Source organism: Ahaetulla prasina, chromosome 5 (genome assembly GCF_028640845.1).
Source record: "Ahaetulla prasina isolate Xishuangbanna chromosome 5, ASM2864084v1, whole genome shotgun sequence".
In the NCBI taxonomy this organism is placed as follows: Eukaryota; Metazoa; Chordata; class Lepidosauria; order Squamata; family Colubridae; genus Ahaetulla; species Ahaetulla prasina.
In genome coordinates, this window is record NC_080543.1 from 19,512,196 (window position 1) to 19,533,446 (window position 21,251).

The following is a 21,251-nucleotide window of genomic DNA, read 5'->3' on the forward strand; positions in this document are numbered from 1 at the left end:
TCCACAAGTCTTAAAGTTGCCAAGTTTGGAGACCCCTGCCTTAAATGGAAGATTGATATTCTTAAGAAAAAAATAGCTTGATTTCTCTTTATTTTCTTCATTTTAAGGATAGAAAGCTTAACATGCAAGTTGGTTATTGGAGTATTCCTTAATAAAAGTGATTTATCTCTTTGGATATCCATTTTTAAATTCTCTCAATTAGCTTAATTCTACTTGCATGCATATATGTAGGTTCTGAAGAATAGACCAAGGATTTCATTGCCTTCATTTTCCCTTCCACTACTACATAATTATTAAATGCCATTTAAAACATGTGTTTTTCATCCAGATGCAACGTATGTTTTTTCTTTTAGAAATTCAGTTCTTGGAAGAACAGTTTTCAAGAAGCAAAATCTCACAGGAATCCTTCATGTTCTGGAACATCTTCTCACTAACACTCTCTCTAAGCAAATTATCTATAGGAACAGTTAGTTTTAGGGTTACGCAGAAAAATTATCCTCTATTTTTCATTTCTAACTTCTCATGAAAGATAATTTCCTTTCTAAATTTGTTTCAGAAAAGAAGTCTGGAGCATTTGCAGCTGTTTAGTTCTAACGTTATCAAGATATGCACCAATTCCTATTTTTAAAATCATTGCTTCAGCAATCTACAGTTCTCCTGATTTCTCATACTTCAGTTAAGAAGTGATAATAAGGGAACTTCATCCATGGGGAGAGCTTTCTAATTTAAAGTGAAGGAAAGATCAGGGCCACCAGCAAGAGCAGGGACCTCCTACAACAATGCTCAAAACTATCACTAATAGAAAGTCAGAAATAATTCTCAGTCCCTCTGAAAGTAAGACATAAAAAGCAGAAGGCACATTTCATTAGGCAGTTGCATTCAATTGTTTCAGTGTAATAATATTTCAAGACTGGCAGTTAAATTTTAAAAGGCCCAAGTGAAATTACATTGCATTACAGTCTGTGAACACGTGGTGGCAGGATGCACAAAGTCTGTACACTTTCCAATTGTCTAATAGTCTAAAAACTGGCTTTAAACAATGCTAAGTATGCTACCTCATTTCCTGAAACAGTAGGGTAGCAGTGTAATAGCCACTGATTTTACTTGCTGAAAGCTCACATCCTGAGGCAGCCATTGTGTTGAATGGTGTAGGAATAGCGCTTATTTCCTCCTCCAACTCAAACTATGAAAAATATGTAATTCCAGTTTGTGGCAGCTGGTTACCTGATTCATCTCAGCATCTTCCTGGAAACCTTTCGCATGGCAAAAGAGTAGTTTAAAAATCCACGTCTTTATTCTGAGGGAAAAGTACAGCAGAGATTTGGGGCTAGGCACCAGATTGAAAGGGACAGGAAGTGTTCGGCCTTCCTCAAAATAAGAAAACCAGAGTTTCGCTCTGGCAAACTTCCATTCTACATCAGCATCATCCTGGAAGGCAGAGAAAACAGCCAGTCAGTGGTTACCTGAAACAGTGGTACACAAAAGAGAATATACACTGTTTAAAGAGCTGCATATTTGTCTAAATGCCTACAAATGCGCTCTGTCCCTCTCTGTGTGTGTGTGTCTCTCTCTCTCTAAATGCCTACAAATGCGTGCGCACACACTCACACACTTTTTAATATATGTATGAGCAGTGCAGTGGCCTCGATATTAAGACGCTTGCCTCATATTCCGGAGGTTGAGATTTCAATTCTAGGCAGCGGCAGATATTTCTCTTTATGGGGTCAAAGAGAAAGTATCTGCTGCGAACTGCATGTAGGTGTCAGGAAGGGCATCTGGCCAGTAAACATTTAGCTCCATTCAGTCGCCCCGTCTCCACCCCAATGCAAGGGATTACAGGATTGTAAAAAGAAATAGAAACCATTCTTCAAAATCAACATTTTGTCAGAGTGATCTATGTTAGGTTTTGGAGCTGACTATAAATATTGTTAAATAAACACATGAAATGCAAATACATTAAATATACAATTAACTACAATTATTAAAAAGCGCAACACTAAAACAATAAAATAAAAGCAGCAACCTGAATGCAAATTTCTGAGCATGCAAGATGTTAAAAAATTAGCACACTGATTGAGCGATTCAAACAAAACTTCTTTGCTTGGTGCTAGAAAATAAAAATTGGTTTCCTTAGTGCAGAAAATACGTCTCTTTTTTCCATAGTCTATTAGCTTATTTTGTCAGGTGATTCTTTCTGGCATTCAGTCAAAATCCATCACGGTTCTAGCCTGTCAACATCTTTCTTAAATTACAGTGTCGAAAACTAGGTATAAAAGTATCAGAATAGTCTTGCTGGATTTGGCCAGAACATAATTCTGTCCCCAGAAAGCAACACCAAAAAGTATTTAGGAAGGTCATATCCCTCATGACAATCTTCCAGAACAGGCCTTGGCCAAAACAGAAGACTGATGCAAATATAGAGTTTTATTGCTGAATACTCATATTTAACTATCAGCAGAGCCATAAATATAATTTTAATAAACAGTAATAATTTTAAAGAAAAGCTCTATTAGCTCAAGGACTGCTTCTATGCTACAATGTTAGCATGGCTGTAGTTCCTAATTAAAAATATATACAACATTTTAATGTCTCTGAGGTAAGCCCGTATCAGTTTAATCAGAATGTTACCTCAATTTCCTGGAAGGAACTATTAATCATTGCGATAAGCATGTTCAATAAAACAATAACCATGGTGACATTATAAACACCATAAAGGACATAGCCAATATTTTCAATAAATTTGTGGTTATAATTTATGACCACAGATTTTACTTCAGAAAGTCCAAATATTGCCCAGAACAAAGTCTTGAAGCTTTCTTCCACTCTGAAAAAGAAAAAAAGAAAAAAAAGAAGCATGAACAAATCTTGCAAAAGATCTAGAAAAATTGAACTGCATTAGCAGCATTTTGCCTATCTTTAATTAATACTAATATTAATAATTAGTACTTGAAAATATATTATGTCATGGATGGTATTTGCAGGATATGTGTTGTATATTTGTACAGGTAGTCCTCGACTTAAGAGCACAAATAAGCCCAAAATTTCTGTTGCTAAGTGAGACAGTTATTAAGTGAGTTTTGCTCCATTTTACAACTTTTCTTGCTACAGTTGTTAAGTGAATCATTGCAGTTGTAACATGGTTAAGTGAAAATCGCTTCCCCATTAACTTTGCTTGTCAGAAGGTTACAAAAGGTGATCACATGACCCCTGGACACTGCAACCATCATAAATATGAGCCAAGTGCAAAGTGTCTGAATTTCGATTACATGACCATGAGGATGCTGCCGTGGTCGTAAGTGTGAAAAATGGTCGTAAGTCACTTTTTTCAGTCCCACTCTAACTTCAAATGATCACTAAATGAACTGTTGTAAATCAGGGAATACCTGTATATCAAAAATTGGAAGATGAAGGTGCATTGTCACAATCTAAAACCCACCCGTTTCTACCTATATCAATGCTGTACTAACATCCAAAGGTGGTGTGACATCACACCTTATCATCTTGCATTTTTTGACTCTTCTTTGTGAACACACACAAATGTCACAATGAACTGGGCATGTCAAATTTTTCAGCTTTTTACTTCCAAACATTAGGGGTACTCAAAAGTTGTGACATGTCTTGGGGATTGTAAAGATATTTTGGTTACTTTAATAGAATTTAGATGTGCTTCGTAAGTAACTACATAAATATCATAACTTTTTAACATTTTGTTTCCTTCATTTGATAATATATTGAACTTCTAGGCCTCAATGATTTTGGGTTGATCACAACAATAAAAAAAATTACAATTACATAAACATCAATCATTTTAAAATTTTAAGTGAGACATGATCAGATGTTGCTAGGGAAAAAAAAGGAAAAATGCAATTACTTTGGCAAGTCAAAAGTAAAAATGTTTTTAGTCGTCTAATATACCACTCTCTTTTTTTTCCTTTTAAATATTATCACCTTCCTTTTTTTCTACATATTTACATTTTCTTAGCATGTTTGAAAGAAATGGGCATGCTCTGCCATGATCTGATTTGGACATTTTCTTAATATCGTTTTATATAATAACAGCAATCTCAATTTTTTTTGAATGTTGTTCCTGATGAAACCATACTATTCCCAATCAGTACTGGATTGGGAAAAAAATCTAATGCTTCAATAACACCAAAATGGGACAGAAAGAATATAAAGAGAGAAACAAAACAGAGCAATTAGAAGTGAAGTTTGTTAGTCAGCACAAAATGCTGGATAGCGAAAGGAAAACAATACATCTGGGAAAGAGTGTAAACAAATCCCAAATACAGTTGGAAGCACAGGTGGAGAATTGACTGAAATTCCAAACTGCAACAATTTGCGGTATGAATTTCGATGCAGCCCTTTTCCAGTTTATTTCATAATGTACAATGCTGGATTTAGGATTGTAAGATTATACAGATAGTCCTTGGAGGAAGATGTGCTGGATATGTTCACCGTCTTGGATTGTTTGTAAAAATAATAAAGGCAGGATACAAATAAATAAATGAATAAACTAACGAGATGCATGCTCAGACATCTGCATTCAGAATATTGAATTTTGAATGTACACAGAGTAAAGAATATGAAATGTATTTCATAATTTTTTTTATGCTTAATATCTCTTCTTAGGAAAATGTACAGACACCAGAGTTCCGCTTTCTCTAATAATCTTATCAATCCATTTTCTGGCAATCCAACAAGATACAGTAGTATGGAAAAAAAATCACACTGTTTAAAAGAAGTGATCCTTCCTCAGTCCATTCATGAAAAGGTTCACCTAATTCGATTTCACAGATCTGAAGCCATCGATATTAACAGCATAAAAATTGTACGGCAGAGAAATGTTACAGGGTCAGCAACCATAGCTAACTATGACAATGGATCAAATACATTCTGCTCACACTAAGAATGTTACGAAGTCAAAAAGACTTAATCCAGCTGAGTGCCTTCCCATACAATCATTCACAGATCCCACAAGGATTAACTTACGTAGTAAATGCTTCATTCTGCTTTGCTCCCAAGTAATAGGAGTAGAGGTTAAACATTCCTATCATGAAGGCCACAAAAACCATGATAAATATGACCATGAACTTGAATATGTCTTTCACAGTTCTACCAAGTGATATCTGCAAGGGTCCAAAGCTTTCGTTGGCTGGCAAAATATAGGCGATGCGTGAGAAACTTAAAACCACAGCAATTGCATACAAGCCTTCGGATATGATTTGAGGGTCAGACGGATCCCAGTCTATTCTTGCTAAAAAGAAAGAAACAGAAGAGTTTTAGTTTAATATGTTGAGCTTTGGTCTTCCTACATGCCTGCTCAAAACATTAGGTCAACCACAGTACAGGTAGTCCTTGATTTACAACAGTTCATTTAGTGACTGTTCGAAGTTACAACAGCATTGAAACATACGACCATTTTTCACACTTATGACCATTGTATTTCTTACTACCTGCAGCCTAGATGGTCATTTAATCTTATACGAAATAATAGAATAGAATTTTTTATAGAATAGAATAGAATTTTTTTATTGGCCAAGTGTGATTTGGACACACAAGGAATTTGTCTTGGTGCATATGCTCTCAGTGTACATAAAAGAAAAGATACGTTCATTAAGGTACAACATAGAGAACAATTAGAAATAAAGAAACCATTAAAGAGCATTTCACCGAGGCAGCCTTCGTCGGCGCCATCTTGGAAGGAACAATTGAGGAAATGAGAGGATTTTACTTTGTCTGGAACTGAGTTCATGCAACAATCTGCAGAAGTGTTTCTCTTTGGCTTCAATACTGTTTATATTCAGGTTTGCAATGAACACGTCACTTTTCCAGCAGATTATGGCTGATAAACTTGGTGAATAAATTACGGCATCTCATAAGAAGTAAATCAACCTTTTATGTCCTGCTGCTTTTTACTATAAATTCGGTTTGCAAGTTTTTTGAAACTCCCAGCCAGTGAAGAACAAGAAAGCTAGAATTTTGAGAGTCGCTGTCTCATCTAGATCCAGAAGGTGTCATATTTTGAAAAAATGTTTTAAAAACTGCTATATATTTTCTGGAGAGGGCTTGTTTATAATGTCTTGCTGATATTTACTTTATAGCATTCAATTTACTTCCATGGCCATTCAGTAAAACCTTTTTTACTTTAGAAGCAAAAGGACACGTTTATGTGGTGTTATTCTGTTTCACTTCTAAGATAACCCAAGTTTGGTTAAAGAAAAATTGAGGCTTGGCTTATTTTTGGATCGGCTTATATATAAGTCTATACGGTACACTTCAGGACTGAATAATATAAATTCATATTTGAAAGGAATTGAAATGTTAGTTTAGCTCTACCATATAAATCTGAGCTGCTCACCCAAAGTGTAGTACTTTATCCTGGGATCCAATATTGCAGTTGACAAGTCCTTCATCTCTGTATTAGCGTCAACAATATTCTGGGCTCTAGAAGCATGCCAGAAGGCCATGAACCTTGCAATGAATGAGGCTGCAAAAATAGCCAACATACCAAAATCTAGCATATTCCACAACTCAAACAGGTATTCCTTTGGACCTTGGGACCAAATTTCTTTACATTCAGCCCATATCATACCTAAAAGAAGAAAGAAGTAAACAGGACATTAGTTTTAGACTTCATGCCTCTCCTTACCTCTGAAAGACTAGGAACATGGTGCACAATGGTCAAAAGAACAGAGATGGGGTGGACTGGGAAGAGCTAGCTAGGAAGAGCTAGCTGAAATCTGTACTTGTAAATGCAGACTGGCTGCAAAGCACCCAAATTTTGATCACACAACCCTGTGTGATCCTGCAATGGCCATAACTTTGAGGACTGAGCATAGGCACCATATGTTCATTGCTGTCATGACTTTGAATGGTCATCAGATGGCCATTAAGTGAGGAATATCTATGGTTCTCACAGTCAGAATTTTTTTTCTTATTTCAGGTCTGGTTCTCCCTCTGTAAAGTCTCCACACACAGTTAATCTCTGGGAGCTATGGAGAATAAATACCTGCACTCTGTTACAGACCTTCAAGGATTTGAAAGCTCTTACTATCTCTCTCCTTAACCTTCTCTTCTTTAGATCAAACATATCTAAGTTCTTCATCACTTTCCATAGAACCATCACCATGTTAACTGGTTTTTCTCATTCTTTCCAGTTCCTTAAATTCCAGATCTTGCTTGAATTGTAGTGATCGGAACTGGACACAGGGGTAATCTGACCAGCATAGAGCAGAATTATCATTTCCCCTTATGTCACCATTTTACCTCAAATGCAACTCAAAACTGCTATGGGGATTCTCAATCATCCAGGTTGTGCCAAAGATGTTTGTCCAAAAGGCAACTGGATGTTCTTGGTTTTTTATCTCCATGAAAACATTTTGCTTCTCATTCAAGAAGCTTCTTCAGTTCAATGAACTGAATTTCAATGAACTGAAGAAGCTTCTTGGATAACAAGCTAAACATTTGCAAGGAAAAAAACCAAGGAAGTCCAGTTGCGTTTTGGAAAAGCACCTAGAGGGCTTCTGGTGGCTCAACAGGCTAATGCAGTCTGTTATTAACAGCAGCTGCTTGCATTATTGCAGGTTCAAGTCCCACCAGGCCAAAGGTTGACTCAGCCTTCCATCCTTTATAAGGTAGGTAAAATGAGGACCCAGATTGTTGGAGGCAATAAGTTGACTTTGTATATAATATACAAATGGATGAAGACTATTGCTTGACATAGTGTAAGCCGCCCTGAGTCTTCGGAGAAGGGCGGGATATAAATGCAAATTTAAAAAAAACAAAAAACCCAAGACTGCATTAATTTTTTTGACAACTGCAGCACAATTCTGGCTCATGCGTAACCTATGTTCTACCAGGTTACTTATAACCTTCTCACAGGTACCATTCCTGAGACAAATCTCATTTATTTTGTCAGCTGTGCGTCAAGTTTTTCCTATATACAGTAAGTCCTGAACACTACATTTTTTTCCATGACTGGTTTGAATTTTGATGTAAAGGGCCCAATGGTTAATTCTATCAAGATTCTTTTAAGTCTTGTATCTGTCTTTATTTTATTTATTTATTTTATTTTATTTACATTTATATCCCGCCCTTCTCCGAAGACTCAGGGCGGCTTACAGTGTATAAGGCAATAGTCTCATTCTATTTGTATATTTACAAAGTCAACTTTGAAGTATTAGTGGTCTCCTCCAGCAAAACAAAACATAAAACAAAAACAAAAAAACCAACCCCACCCCACCCCCAAAAAGCAGTAAATTCATTATAGCAAGGTTTATATTTTTAAGAAACCTTCTAGCAATATCCTTATTTCATTCTAAGTGTCTGTTCTGCTTGATTATCTTTTTCTAATAACAAAGAATTTTCTGATAACAACAAAGAATGTTCTTTCTGCGCCAACTCAGAAAGCTCAAACTGCCCAAGGAGCTGCTGATAACAGTTCTACAGAAGAATTATTGAATCTGTCATCTGCAGCTCTATAACTATCTGGTTTGGCTCTGCAACCCAACAAGACAGACACAGACTTCAGAGGATAATCAGAATTGCAGAAAAAACAATGGCTATCAACCTGCCTTCCACTGAGGACCTGTATACTGCACGAGTCAAAGAGGGGTGTGATAATATTTACAGAGTCCTCACATCCTGGATTTAAACTGTTTCAACTCCTACCCTCAAAACGACGCTATAGAGCACTGCACACCAGAACTACTAGACACAAGAACAGTTTTTTCAGAATGCCATCACTCTGCTAAACAAATAATTCTCTCAACACTTTCAAACTATTACTAAATCTGCACTATCAATCTCATTGTTCTCATCACTCATCTCCTTCCACTTATGACTGTATGACTGTAACTTTGTTGCTTGTATCCTTACGTTTTATATTGATATTGATTATTTCCTGATTGCTTATTTGTACCCTATGACTATCATTTAGTGTTGTACCTTATGATTCTTGATGAATGTATCTTTTCTTTTATGTATGCTGAGAGCATATGCAGCAAGACAGATTCCTGTGTGTCCAATCACACTTGGCCAATAAAAAATTCTATTCTATTCTATTCTATTCTATTCTATTCTATTCTATTCTATTCTACTCTACTCTACTCTACTCTACTCTACTCTACTCTACTCTACTCTATTCTATTCTATTCTACTCTATTCTATTCTATGATTTTGTCAGGTAGTGGTATGAGATTGATCAGCCTATAGCTTCCTGAGTCCACTTTGCCTATTTTGAAGATCAGACAAAAAATATTCATTCTTCACCAGTCTTCCAATACTTCCAACTATTTTTGACAGAACAGTCAAAGGTTCTAAAATCACGTCCGCCAGTTCCTTAGCTCCCTGGGATTCATTCAAAACAGCCAAGTGTTCCTTCACCAATTATTTACCTATTGTGACCTATTTTGTTCTATGCCCTTTTGGTGTGGCTTCCTAATACCTTCTAATGCTCTGATGCATGTCCCTCCAAAAAAAACAAAAAAAACAAATCTGCTTTAGCAAGCAAGGAGGTAAAAATGTTTTTGCAGAAAGCAAGGGGGTGGCCACTGTTTATGCAGAACCCATAAAATATTTTTTCTTAGAATCGATTGAGAATAGCCAAATTAGTTGAGTTGTAGTGTAAGGAAGGGAGGGGGGATGGGAGGGGGGAGAAGGGAGTGAAAGGGGGGACAAAGAACAGACTGCATAGATCAAGGCCTAGATGTCAGCTCTATTTTATTACAAAAGTCACAAGTTTTCTCTTTTCAGCACAGCTGAAATTTATTGACCTGAATATTTAATCTAAAGTAGAATTGCCTTGAACTGCGTTCCTTGTGGAACCTTTGTGATTTGCTGCAAACAAAGGAATTGTCAAAAGGGAAAGAAACAGATGAAGAACAAGCCATGCCTCAGCTTTTCTTGCACTGGGAAGGATTAAAGTACAGCTGTTATTTGGTACCTTGAGTTCAAGCTGGCATTTTCAACGAGCATATATTACTGTATAACAAACTTGTTATTTCATGGATCAATGTATGCTCTGAAAATGATTCAGAAGAAGTACTTAAACCTCAAGCAAGCAGAGTACTTTTCTGCTGTTCATTCAAGCAACTCTACTTTTTTCAGGCTGTTGTGTGAAACTCAAACTCCTTAAAGCAGCTACATCATTTTTTGTAGTCATACAGAGGACTGATAAAACAGTGGTCCTTTAATTAATAACTTTGCTTATGCCACATTTGAGCACCTTAGGATAAAAGTGTGCACTTTCCTCTTTTTTATCTATGAAAAAATATTAATTATGAAATAAATGAAACAATTTCATAGAATCCCACTCATTCATTTACTCCTCAGTTGTTAACTTCTTTACTTTCATTACATTCAGTGGTGGGATTCAAATAATTTAACAACCGGTTTTCTGCCCTAATGATTTCTTCCAACAACCAGTTCACCAAACTGCTCAGAAAGTTAACAACCGGTTCTCCCGAAGTGGTGCGAACTGGCTGAATCCCACCACTGATTACATTTAATATTTGTTAATATTTAATATGATTATATGTGGAGACTCTAGAAAGAGTGCAGAGAAGAGCAACAAAGATGATTAGGGGACTGGAGGTTAAAACATATAAAGAGCAGTTGCAGGAACTGGGTATGTCCAGTTTAATGAAAAGAAGGACTAGGGGAGACATGATAGCAGTGTTCCAATATCTCAGGGGCTGCCACAAAGAAGAGGGAGTCAAGCTATTCTCCAAAGCAACTGAGGGCAAGACAAGAAATAACGGGTGGAAACTAATCAAGGAGAGAAGCAACTTAGAACTAAGGAGAAATCTCCTGACAGTTAGAACAATGTGGAACAACTTGCCTCAAGGAGTTGTGAATGCTCCAACACTGTAAGTTTTTAAGATGTTGGATAACCATTTGTCTAAAATGGTGTAGCGTTTCCCGCCTAAGCAAGGGTTGGACTAGAAACCTCCAAGATCCCTTCCAACTCTGTTTATTCTATTCTATTCTATTCTATTCTATTCTATTCTATTCTATTCTATTCTATTCTATTCTATTTTCACTTCTTAAGAATCATACTTAGTTATCTGGAATATCAGGTTTTTTTCAAGCTGACTCTCTCTCTCGTACTACATATAACTTTTTTTCTAGAATTCACTAACAATGTTTCATATGCTTACAAATGTCATGTCAACCTACAAATTCTTTTTTAAAACATTGCTACAAAGTATATTTACATAGATACTACAGCCAGAAATAAAATGTCTTTTTTAATTGATGTCTATTGTTAATTCTACAGATTAAGAGTTCTGTAGTGCTTTCATGATAATGTTTGACCTTGTTTTTCACAGCATACAGCTAAAATACAACAAGCAGATGGTCAGGAAGTACATTAAAGCTTGAATTCTTCTTCCTAAGATTGTGAAATGTAAATTGCAATGGAATTAACAACATGTCAGCTGCAAGCTATTTTTCAATGTGACTATGAAATGTATTATCAGGGATAAATGTATAACATATGGACATTGTGATCAGTTTAATTGGTCCAGCTCTAATGAATCTGACTCAAAAAATGGTATGAATAAGCAATGAATTCTATGCTTGGTCTTCTTCCTAGTTTGGGACTATAATACATAATTGTAAAATCCTTTAGTTTGTATTTCAATGTTGTGATACTGCAGCAACTATTCAAACCTGTGATTGTGCTGAATAAATGATAGTTATGACCAGTCCTCAAAATTCTGGCTGGCACAGCAACTCAAACGGTCATAAGATGACCAGGGTACTTGGCCTTGATTTCTGATTGTCAAAGCTAATTATGATTTGTGACCTTCCATGCTGGCTTCCCACAAGCAAAATTAATGGGGAACCTCGAAGGAAGTTGTGATCATATGAGGTCCTAATTTAACAACCCACACTTGCTTAACCATTTCATTGTAATTGTAATCCCAAAAGTGCTTATTCAGGAGGCAACTGGACTTCCTTATTTTTTCTTTTGAAGACGTTTCATATCTCATCCAAGAAGCTTCTTCAGCTCTGACAGGATAGTGGGGAATGGAAGGATTTATATTCCTTGCGGACAGCTGGTAAATTACTTTTAGAAGGTCGTTGAAGCGCTTGGAGGTTTATCTGTGTCCTCAGGGTCACCTGAGTGGTCTCCCTGTAGTCTGCAATTTTCCCCTCTGGAAATCCATTCCTACTCCCACACCATTCAAAGGGTGTTCATCCTGAAAAGATTCTCAGCCATCGAGGTCACAGTTGTCCCAAAGGTGCTTTTTCAGAAGGCAACTGGACTTTCTTGTTGTTGTTGTTTTTGTTGTTTTTTTTGCATTTATACCCCGCCCTTCTCCGAAGACTCAGGGCGGCTTACATTATGTTAAGCAATAGTCTTCATCCATTTTGTATATTATATACAAAGTCAACTTATTGCCCCCAACAATCTGGGTCCTCATTTTACCTACCTTATAAAGGATGGAAGGCTGAGTCAACCTTGGGCCTGGTGGGACTTGAACCTGCAATAATTGCAGGCAGCTGTGTTAATAACAGACTGTCTTAGCAGTCTGAGCCACCAGAGGCCCATATTTTACAATTGCAATTGTACATTTCACTTAGCAGTGGAAATTCTGGTCCCAATTACCATGATTAACCAAGGACTACATGTAAAGCATCTTTAAACATCTGTAACCTCTGCTACGGTTGTAAAACAGAACTTGGAGGAATATTTTTACCTATTACCCATGAGATAATCAGCATTTCCATCCAGGAGAAGCAAGATGTCTTCATTCGAAACAGCTGTTTTGCACTATCTGTCACGGTTTCATTGGGCTTTAGTTTGGTGCCATCAAATCTGTCTGCTGCGTTCATGACCAGGAGCCCAAGGAAAATGGTGAAAGAGGCTGCATGTGCCACAAATTTCATGAAGGGCCCACGCATGATTCTACCCAACTGCAAAACAAGTAAAAAAAAAAACAGAAACATATTTCAGATTAGATTTAGAAGAAACTGGAAAAAAGCAACAGAAATGAGTGAACGCAACAAGTAAAATTATGAGCTAAGCCACATGTAATATAGCCAGCGACTATATTTTAGCATACAGGTAGTCCTCGACTTACGACCACAATTGAGCCCAACATTTATGTCGCTAAGTGAGACATTTGTTAAGTGAGTTTTGCTCCACTTTATGACCTTTCTTGCCACAGCTGTGAAGTGGATCACTGCAGTTGTTAAGTTAGAAAACATAGTTGTTAAGTGACTCTGGCCCCACCATTAACTTCTGTTTGTCAGAAGGATCGCAAGAGGGGATCACGTGACCCTGCGACACTGCAACCATCCTAAGTAAGAATAAGTTGCCAACCGTTTGAATTTTGATCATGTGACCGTGGGGAATATTGCAATGGTTGTAAGTATGAAAAACAGTTATAAGTCATCATTTGTGTTGTAAATGTTGTACCTTGATGAACGTATCTTTTCTTTTATGTACACTGAGAGCGTATGCACCAAGACTAATTCCTTGTGTGTCCAATCACACTTGGCCAATAAAAAATTCTATTCTATTCTATTCTATTCTATTCTATTCTATTCTATTCTATTCTATTCTATTCTATTTTTCCAAATGCTGTTGTAATTTTAAACTAAACAAACCACTGTAAGTCAGGGACTACTTGTACTTGGAGGGTTGAAGGACATCATCAACTACTACTTGATATTTTTTATATATGCTAGATTACAATTTCCATCATCTACCAAACCCCATAGCCATGGGGTTGGATGGGGAGAAGTTGTTTAACTTCTTATAGGATTATAGGAATTGTACCAGGAGTGAAATGCTCCCAGTTCAGACCGGATCACCTGATCCGGTAGCGATGGCAGTGGGTGGTTTGGAGAACCAGTAGCAAAAATCCCTGCTCCCCCCCACCCATGCCCAGCTGAGTCACGCAATCATCTGTGGGTTTTTTTTTAACTTTTAAAAGCATTTTTTCTTTGGCCGAAGAAGTTGTAGAAAAAATGCTTTTTAAAGGCTCCTCTGGCGATCCCAGCTGAGTTGCCTTATCATCAGAGGTTTTTAAAAGCATTTTTTTACAACCTCTTTGGCCGAAGATGTAGAAAAAATGCTTTTAATTTTTTTTTAAAAGTTGGCCACGCCCACTCAGTCACATTACCCAGCAAGCCACGCCCACAGAACCGGTAGTAACAAATTTTATATTTCACCACTGAATATACTCTACATTCTAACACATCTAGATGGATCATGAGCTAAAACAACCAAGAGAGGTTTAGAGCACCCTAAATGTGCTGCAACGCTGCCATGATGTCAAACCAGCAGGCCACTTCGGTTTCCTGAAGATGCTACACCTGGCCAATAGGCAGTTCTGGTGGTCATGGATGAAGAAGGACATTGAGGCCTACGTAAAAAGCTGCCCAACCTGTGCTGCTATGGAAACCAGGCCAGGGAAACCACCAGGTCTGCTGCAGCCGATTGCCGACTCCATTAGGCCATGGGAGGAGATCGCTATGGATTTTACTGTGGACCTCCCAGAGAGCTACGGGAGCATGGTGATCTGGACAGTAATAGACCTTTTTTCTAAGCAGGCCCACTTTATTGCGTGTCCAGGCTTACCCTCAGCTCGCAAGCTGGCCAAATTGTTCCTGATCCATGTCTACCAGCTACATGGGGTACCAAGAAGGATAATATCTGACCGGGTAGTCCAATTTACAGCCAACAATCAGCTAGGCCAGAATGCATGACAAGCACCAAGGTGAGGCATGCGCAGGGGAGAGGCATGGCTCGCCTATTTAAGGGCGCTGAATGGCGCGCAGTCTCGGACGTTGACACACATTCTTTCAGAGATGTAGGTCATCATCACATTTCATAAGTACACAGGGAATATGTTGCTCATGTATATCCTTCATGGATGGATGCAAGCAGTGTGTGGAACTAATGTATAACGCTAAGTCACAAGTCACGCTAAGCGCAACATTGTGCACTTATTCCAAAGCGAGACTCACTGCATTTTGTAAGTTTTATGTTTGCTCAGAGGGCTGCCTAAAATAGGTTTTTGCCTTTCTTCTGAAAAATAAGCAGCTGTCTTCCATGCCCAGATGGCCGCCGTTCCTAATTAATGACCTAGACAAAGCTTCCAAAAGGACAGTTAAAGACTTTGATGATTAAAATGCACTTTATAAAAAACTTTGCTGTATTCTTTTAAACTGATGGTGTATTTGTATTTAAATCTGTATAAATTTGAAGAAAAAAGGAAAGCAGGGGAATGAAGCATCAACATGGAAAAAATTATCAAAGTGAAAACAAATTAATGGCAGAATAACTAGAGAAGGATTAATTTGCATCACCTGTAGTAAATATCACTACCTAATATTTTTTGATATTAAAATATCTATCTTCTACCAACCACCATAGCTATGGGTTTGGGTGGGGAGAAGTTGTTTAACTGGGATTATGGCAGTGGTGGAACTGTTTCTACCAGTTCACCCCGGTTTGGATGAACCGGTAGTGGAGGCGTCAGGACGCTCTGCCCACCCACCCAGACATCATCATGGATGCTCTGCACATGTGCAGAAGTGCTGCACGTGAGCGAAGCAAGCATGCACGCTCGCAGTTCTGAACCGGTAGCGAAGGTAAGTGGAACCCATTACTGGGTTATGGGAAGTATAATCTAACACACCCAGATGCATCACAATTTAAATCAACCAAGAGAGGCTTGTGGCACGTTAATTACATTTTCTGTGTCATGTTTTTTCAGAGATATATGTGATCATCACATTCCTGAAGTTGACAGTGAATATGTTGCCCCTATGTATCCTGTATGGGGGGGGGGGGGACAAGGAAATAAAACTACTTTGCGTGAACAGACAACAACATGAAATCAGGGAGAGCGAACCTCACAGTGGTATATGCGGTTATAGTTAGACATTAACTCTTCCCAGTCTACAAGATTTTCCCAATGTAGCTCACACTGCAAAAACCCAGAAATACCCCTTAGTGCTTCATAAAGGAAAAAATATGAATATGCATGTTTTTTGAGGCAAATTTAGAAAGAAAATCCATATTTTTTGATCCACTGTAGTAAATCTCCATTCTCAAACAGTGCTTATAAAGAAAACCTTGCGATGGGAAATTCAATTGTGATAATCCCACCCATGACTGAGCTGAAATCCCATGGTCAAAGACAGACACAATCAAGAACATTTTCTTTATATGTTCTAAATTCTGCTGGGATTTTTATTAATTAGGAAAATGCTGAAAACCTACTCCTTCAAGCAGTTCAAATACATGAAAGAACTTCTGATCAATACTTAAGAAAGGAATTATAGTTCATAGAAGGGATAATTGAAATGTATTCCAGGTTCAATTGTTATTCAATCATCTAAATCAGTGGTTCTCAACCTTTATAGTGCTGTGATCCCTTTAATACAATTCCCCACGATGTGGCGACCCCAACCGATCTCAGCGCGCCTCAGCAACCGCAGAAGGGGGGGGAAAGCGGCAAACTGGTTTTTTGAATTTATCGCGCCTGAAGCCATATTGGCTAGCGATCTGAACTGCTTGCGATTGTCTTGAGGACAGAGGCATTAAAGTGGAGACTCCTCCCCTATTAAATTTATCGCGCCTGAAGCCAGATTAGGCTAGCGATTGGGAGTGATTGCAGCTGGCTTGAGAGGGAGTCACCAGAGCAAAGATTTCTCTCTTTTTTAATTCATCATGCCTGAAGCTAGCGATTTGAAGAGCCTGCAGCTGGCTTGTGGAGTCAACCATTGGAGGGCCATTCTTCAACTCGCAAGTATACTTCCTACATTTCCGATGGTCTTAGGCAACCCCTGGCAAATCGTCATTCAACCCCCAATGGGGTCGTGACCCACAGGTTGAGAACCACTGATCTAAATAAAACTGCAAAGCAGCTAAGATGCTATACTTCAGTAACCACAATATTTATGTTAAAATAAGGGGGGTTTACACAGGAAACACACAGACACAGGCAGAGAGACAGACAGACAGACAGAAAGTGTGGTAATTGTTAAGGCACCAGGCTGGAAACCAGGAGCCAGGCACATTTCTCCAGAGTCCAGACCACTGCTGAGATCTTGCCAAGAAAACTGCAGGGAGCAATTTTTATGCCAAAGCTTGTTTTTTTTATAGTCTACATCTGTTCACTCATTTAATAATCATTATTAGTTTGACAAATAACTCTTTCTTCTCCCTCTATCCTGACAAACTTTATCAGCATAGGAAATGTCATTCATTTTTATTCATTTGGAACGTATGCATGAAAGTTTATATAACCATAAACAGTCTAAGTAGCAAAGCACAGGGATTGCACATAGAAAATCTTGGGCTGAAACCTTGTGCCTAATAATCTGTATTTCATCATAAGGACCAATCAAAATTTAATCATATTGACCACCTGCTCTTCTGTAGCTTTAGTTTAAGCACAATTGTGATACACTGCTGAACAAATTTCCCTGCATTCTTTATATAAATGACATATCCGTTTGATATTAAGCAATCTAAGAGAGATTGTCCTTCAACGCTTACTTACTTACTTCCAATCAAAATGAGTGCCTATAAGTTAAGTCCTTTTGTTGACATGTATTTTACGTGCTCAAGTATGACCAGCTCGTGGTTTAAAGTAGGCTTGAACAAAATCAGTGGAGGGCTGCTGCCAGTTCGGACCGGTTCTAGTGAACCGGTAGTTCCGATCATCAGCTGGCTCTGCCCATCCACTCCTGCCCTATCCTGTCCTATATTTCCTTCTTTCTGGCTCAGCTGATTCGTGCGGCACAGCTGATTTCCTCGCCTCCACTGTTCTACTGACAGGGGCTGTTTTAGAAGGTAAGCAGCTAAGCTTCAAATTGCTGCATTTTGAATGCTGTGCAGAAGCACATTAGGCGTGCGCTCACAGAACCGCTGAGTAAAATGTTTCAGATTTGAAATATTTTAATTTTGGAAGTGGGTTGCTGCAATCATCTGATCACAATGGAAGAATGCAAACTCAAAGATGTTTTTCCAAAAAAAGACAACTGGACTTTCTTGTTTGTTTGTTTTTTTCCTTGAAAACGTTTTGCTAGAATTTACAGTCTCCCAGTTTTCGTGTATAAGTGATTCATTTTATTGCAACTGATACTGGTTCAAAAAACTACCTCTGTGTTTATATTGGTCAACAGTCTCAGGTACAAATCAGACAGGAAAATTAACTAGACGAGCTAGTTCTACTTTATTGTAAGACTATAGTAACAGAACCCTACAAATCTTAAAATACAAACTTCTCATTGCTACTTTTAATTATCTAATCCATGGAGACAAATCCTTGCTAAGATTCTTTCTCTGGCTGTTGAGATACTAGGGCCGTGATGGCAAACCTATAGCACACGTGCCAGAGGTGGCACACAGCGCCCTCTCTGTGGGCACGCGAGCCGTCGCCCCAGTTCAGCTCCGCCTTGCATGCGCACATGCCTCCCGCCAGCAAACCAATCTTCGGGTCTCTGCTGCACATGTGCAGGGGACAGGGCATGAGGGGTGGGGCGCATGGGGGGCCCTGCACGCAAATGGACAGGGGTGGGGTCTATGCAGGGGGCATGTGCATGGGGGTTGGGGCACATGCGCCGGGGCGTGCTCACACTGCATTTTGGGAGTTCGGACGCGCTTTGGGCACTCGATCCAGAAAAGGTTAGCCATCACTGCACTAGGGGCTCCTGTTTATCTTCTCTGATGGTTTTCTAGGCAGAATCTCTTGCCTTTATCCCTAAGGCCATTCACACATTACATTACATCAGGGGTCTCCAACCTTAGCAACTTTAAGACTTCAAGCAAAGCTGGCTGAGGAATTCTGGGAGTTGAAGTCTACAAGTCTTAAAGTTGCTAAGGTTGGAGACCCCTGCATTACATCATCTATTCTTTCCCACATGCAAACCAAGCCCCAAAGTTATTAAAAAGTCAGGCCTGTCTGAGCACCAACTCATACCTTACTACATGGAGCAATCCAATAAGCCATTGAAAGGAATGGCAACCCAACAGCTACAGCAAGAACCACTAAAAACTTCACTGCCATGGTCTGTTGTCGTAAACCCGACAGGTTCTCGTACCAGATTGAGAGAAGTTGCTGCTGGCAGTTTGGATGTGCAACAAACTGCAAAAAAAAAAAAAAGGAAACACAAAGAAGCGTTAGCCATAGTCTGCCACTCACCTCAAAAGTAGGATGCTAAACCAATATTAAAACAGAAAAATATCTAAATAATCTTCACGCCATAGTTGCAAAGGAAACATGAAACTTAAAGTGGGGGGAAACCTCTCTATGTGCCTTATGCCTTTTTCTAAAGTAGACAATTTTGATTACTTAATCAGAAGAAACCCTGAATTTAATTTTCAGCAATATTGCTTTTGAAAAGATTTTCCTACCAACAAATGTCCCCAGGCGACTACTACTACAAATAAGGGCATAAAATGTGCTTAGACTGAGTCGAGTCAATGGTACATTTTACTATATCCTGTTCAGATATAACTTTAATAATATCTTTGGGATTTTTGCAACACGAGTCTGATGGCAGGAATCATTCCCTTTTATGATATTACAACATCTCATAAAAGAAGTACAGAAGCAATTGGTATTGAAAATGAAAAATGCATTTTTGGATATTTTAATAGCCAGATTTGAACACCATCTCTATATCTAGTATAACTATAGCTAGTAAAGAGCTTTAATTCTCTTTTCACTTCTCTGCTTACATGAAGTTGGACCTCAATTGTTCAATCATTATGAGGCTGCAGGGAGATTTAAAAAAAAAAAAATTTAAGAGAGATTTAATTTGCTTGTTTTGGAATTTTAGAGGTGTTAATATATATTGTTAAACATACTGGAGATTTAAAACACTAATATATATATATACATTGCAACAATATATGTACCATCTTGGTACATTTAACCTGAATTGTAGCAGCTGATCTTGGTAACTGTGAGGCTGCGTATAATTGACAGTCCCACCAGAAGAGAATATCTGTAACTCAGGGTTGAACTACCGTATTTTTCAGACTATAAGAAACACCAGTGTATAAGAAGCACCAAGATTTCGAAGAGGTAAGTAAGAAAAAACCCCAGGAACACTCTGCAGGCCTCCCAAACCCTCTGCACACCCTGTTTTTGCAAAAAATGGGCCCGTTTTTCACAAAAATGGGACAAGCGGTCAGGGCTTCAGGTGGCCAAAAATGGCTGTATTTGGTATATAAGATGCACCAACATTTCCACCCTCTTTTGCGGCGGGGTGGGGGGAGTGTGTCTTATACTCCGAAAAATATGGTATGCAGTCCTTGGTGCTCTTTGGGTTGTTAGTTTGCTTGCAAATGCTTCATTACCTAAATAAGTGTGGAGTTTGCTCCCTGTTTATGTATAGCAGCTTGCCCTGCCAGTATTGTTGGGAGTAAGGTTTTCTCTTTGGTGGTCCCTTGATCTAAGATATTGTTTTCTGCTCAATTGTTTGAAACTGTGATAAACTGAGAGCCACCTGAAAAACCTAAATCCCCAAAAAAATGCTAGGAAATTCCTGGAAGCTTAGCATTCAACAAATTGGTCATCAATAGACAGAGATAAATCACATTTACACACAATTCAAAGGAGAGAATTAAAAAAAGCTAAGAAGGAAACAAAAAGATCAGAATAGCCCTTTTCCCTCCAGATAAGCCAGGATTAACATCACACAACGATCAAGCAGAAAACAATATACTCTAATCAAGGAAGTAGACCGATCAGCACCAATCATTCTCCATATCAAAAATTCAAATGCTACAGGATGCTACTTTGGGACAAGGATGTCACACTATTTAAAGACTATTTTTGGTGTTCCATGCTAACAGTATTGAATAATTGTGAGGGGCTCAACTGAAAACCCCTCAGTTAATCTCAGAACTCACTTTTTTGACTTCATATTTTATAGCCCGTTTTAAGCGGCTCAGGCTTGGACGTCCATGCTCCCCGTGGTTCAGTTCAACATCTCCGTTGAGGATAGCTTCCACTTCTTCTGTGTTTCTGCACAAATCAAGAAGTCCAACCACAAAGTCCTTGCACTGCATTGATAATTTTTTGTAATCGTTCTTTGAAGGAAAAGAAGTTGATGAGTAAATAAACAGTCTCTCCCATTCCCAGTAACACAAGAGTACAGAAGAATTCTCTTAGTAGGCTGTTGGAAGTAGGAAGGCTCTACTACAGAATGTGTTCTACTTTGGGTGGAATTTTCTGCTCCCCAATGGGTGTAGATTAATGAATGTT

General features: G+C 38.4%; 1 protein-coding gene across 3 annotated transcripts in view; it reads right to left on the reverse strand.

The window, feature by feature from the left end:
- Positions 1–21,251, reverse strand: part of TRPC6 (transient receptor potential cation channel subfamily C member 6) — an 80,661-nt gene that overhangs the window by 11,919 nt on the left and 47,491 nt on the right. For 2 of the 3 annotated variants that reach the window (XM_058186040.1, XM_058186039.1), the window contains exons 3-9: positions 20,897–21,076; positions 18,957–19,121; positions 12,711–12,927; positions 6,362–6,595; positions 4,993–5,257; positions 2,629–2,824; positions 1,225–1,428 (exon numbers count right to left, since the gene is read on the reverse strand). In XM_058186040.1, coding sequence (XP_058042023.1) covers positions 1,225–1,428; positions 2,629–2,824; positions 4,993–5,257; positions 6,362–6,595; positions 12,711–12,927; positions 18,957–19,121; positions 20,897–21,076 — 1,461 coding nt within the window. Of the gene's footprint in view, positions 1–1,224; positions 1,464–2,628; positions 2,825–4,992; positions 5,258–6,361; positions 6,596–12,710; positions 12,928–18,956; positions 19,122–20,896; positions 21,077–21,251 lie in introns of those variants that run through there. The other variant, XM_058186041.1, reaches the window with a different exon arrangement.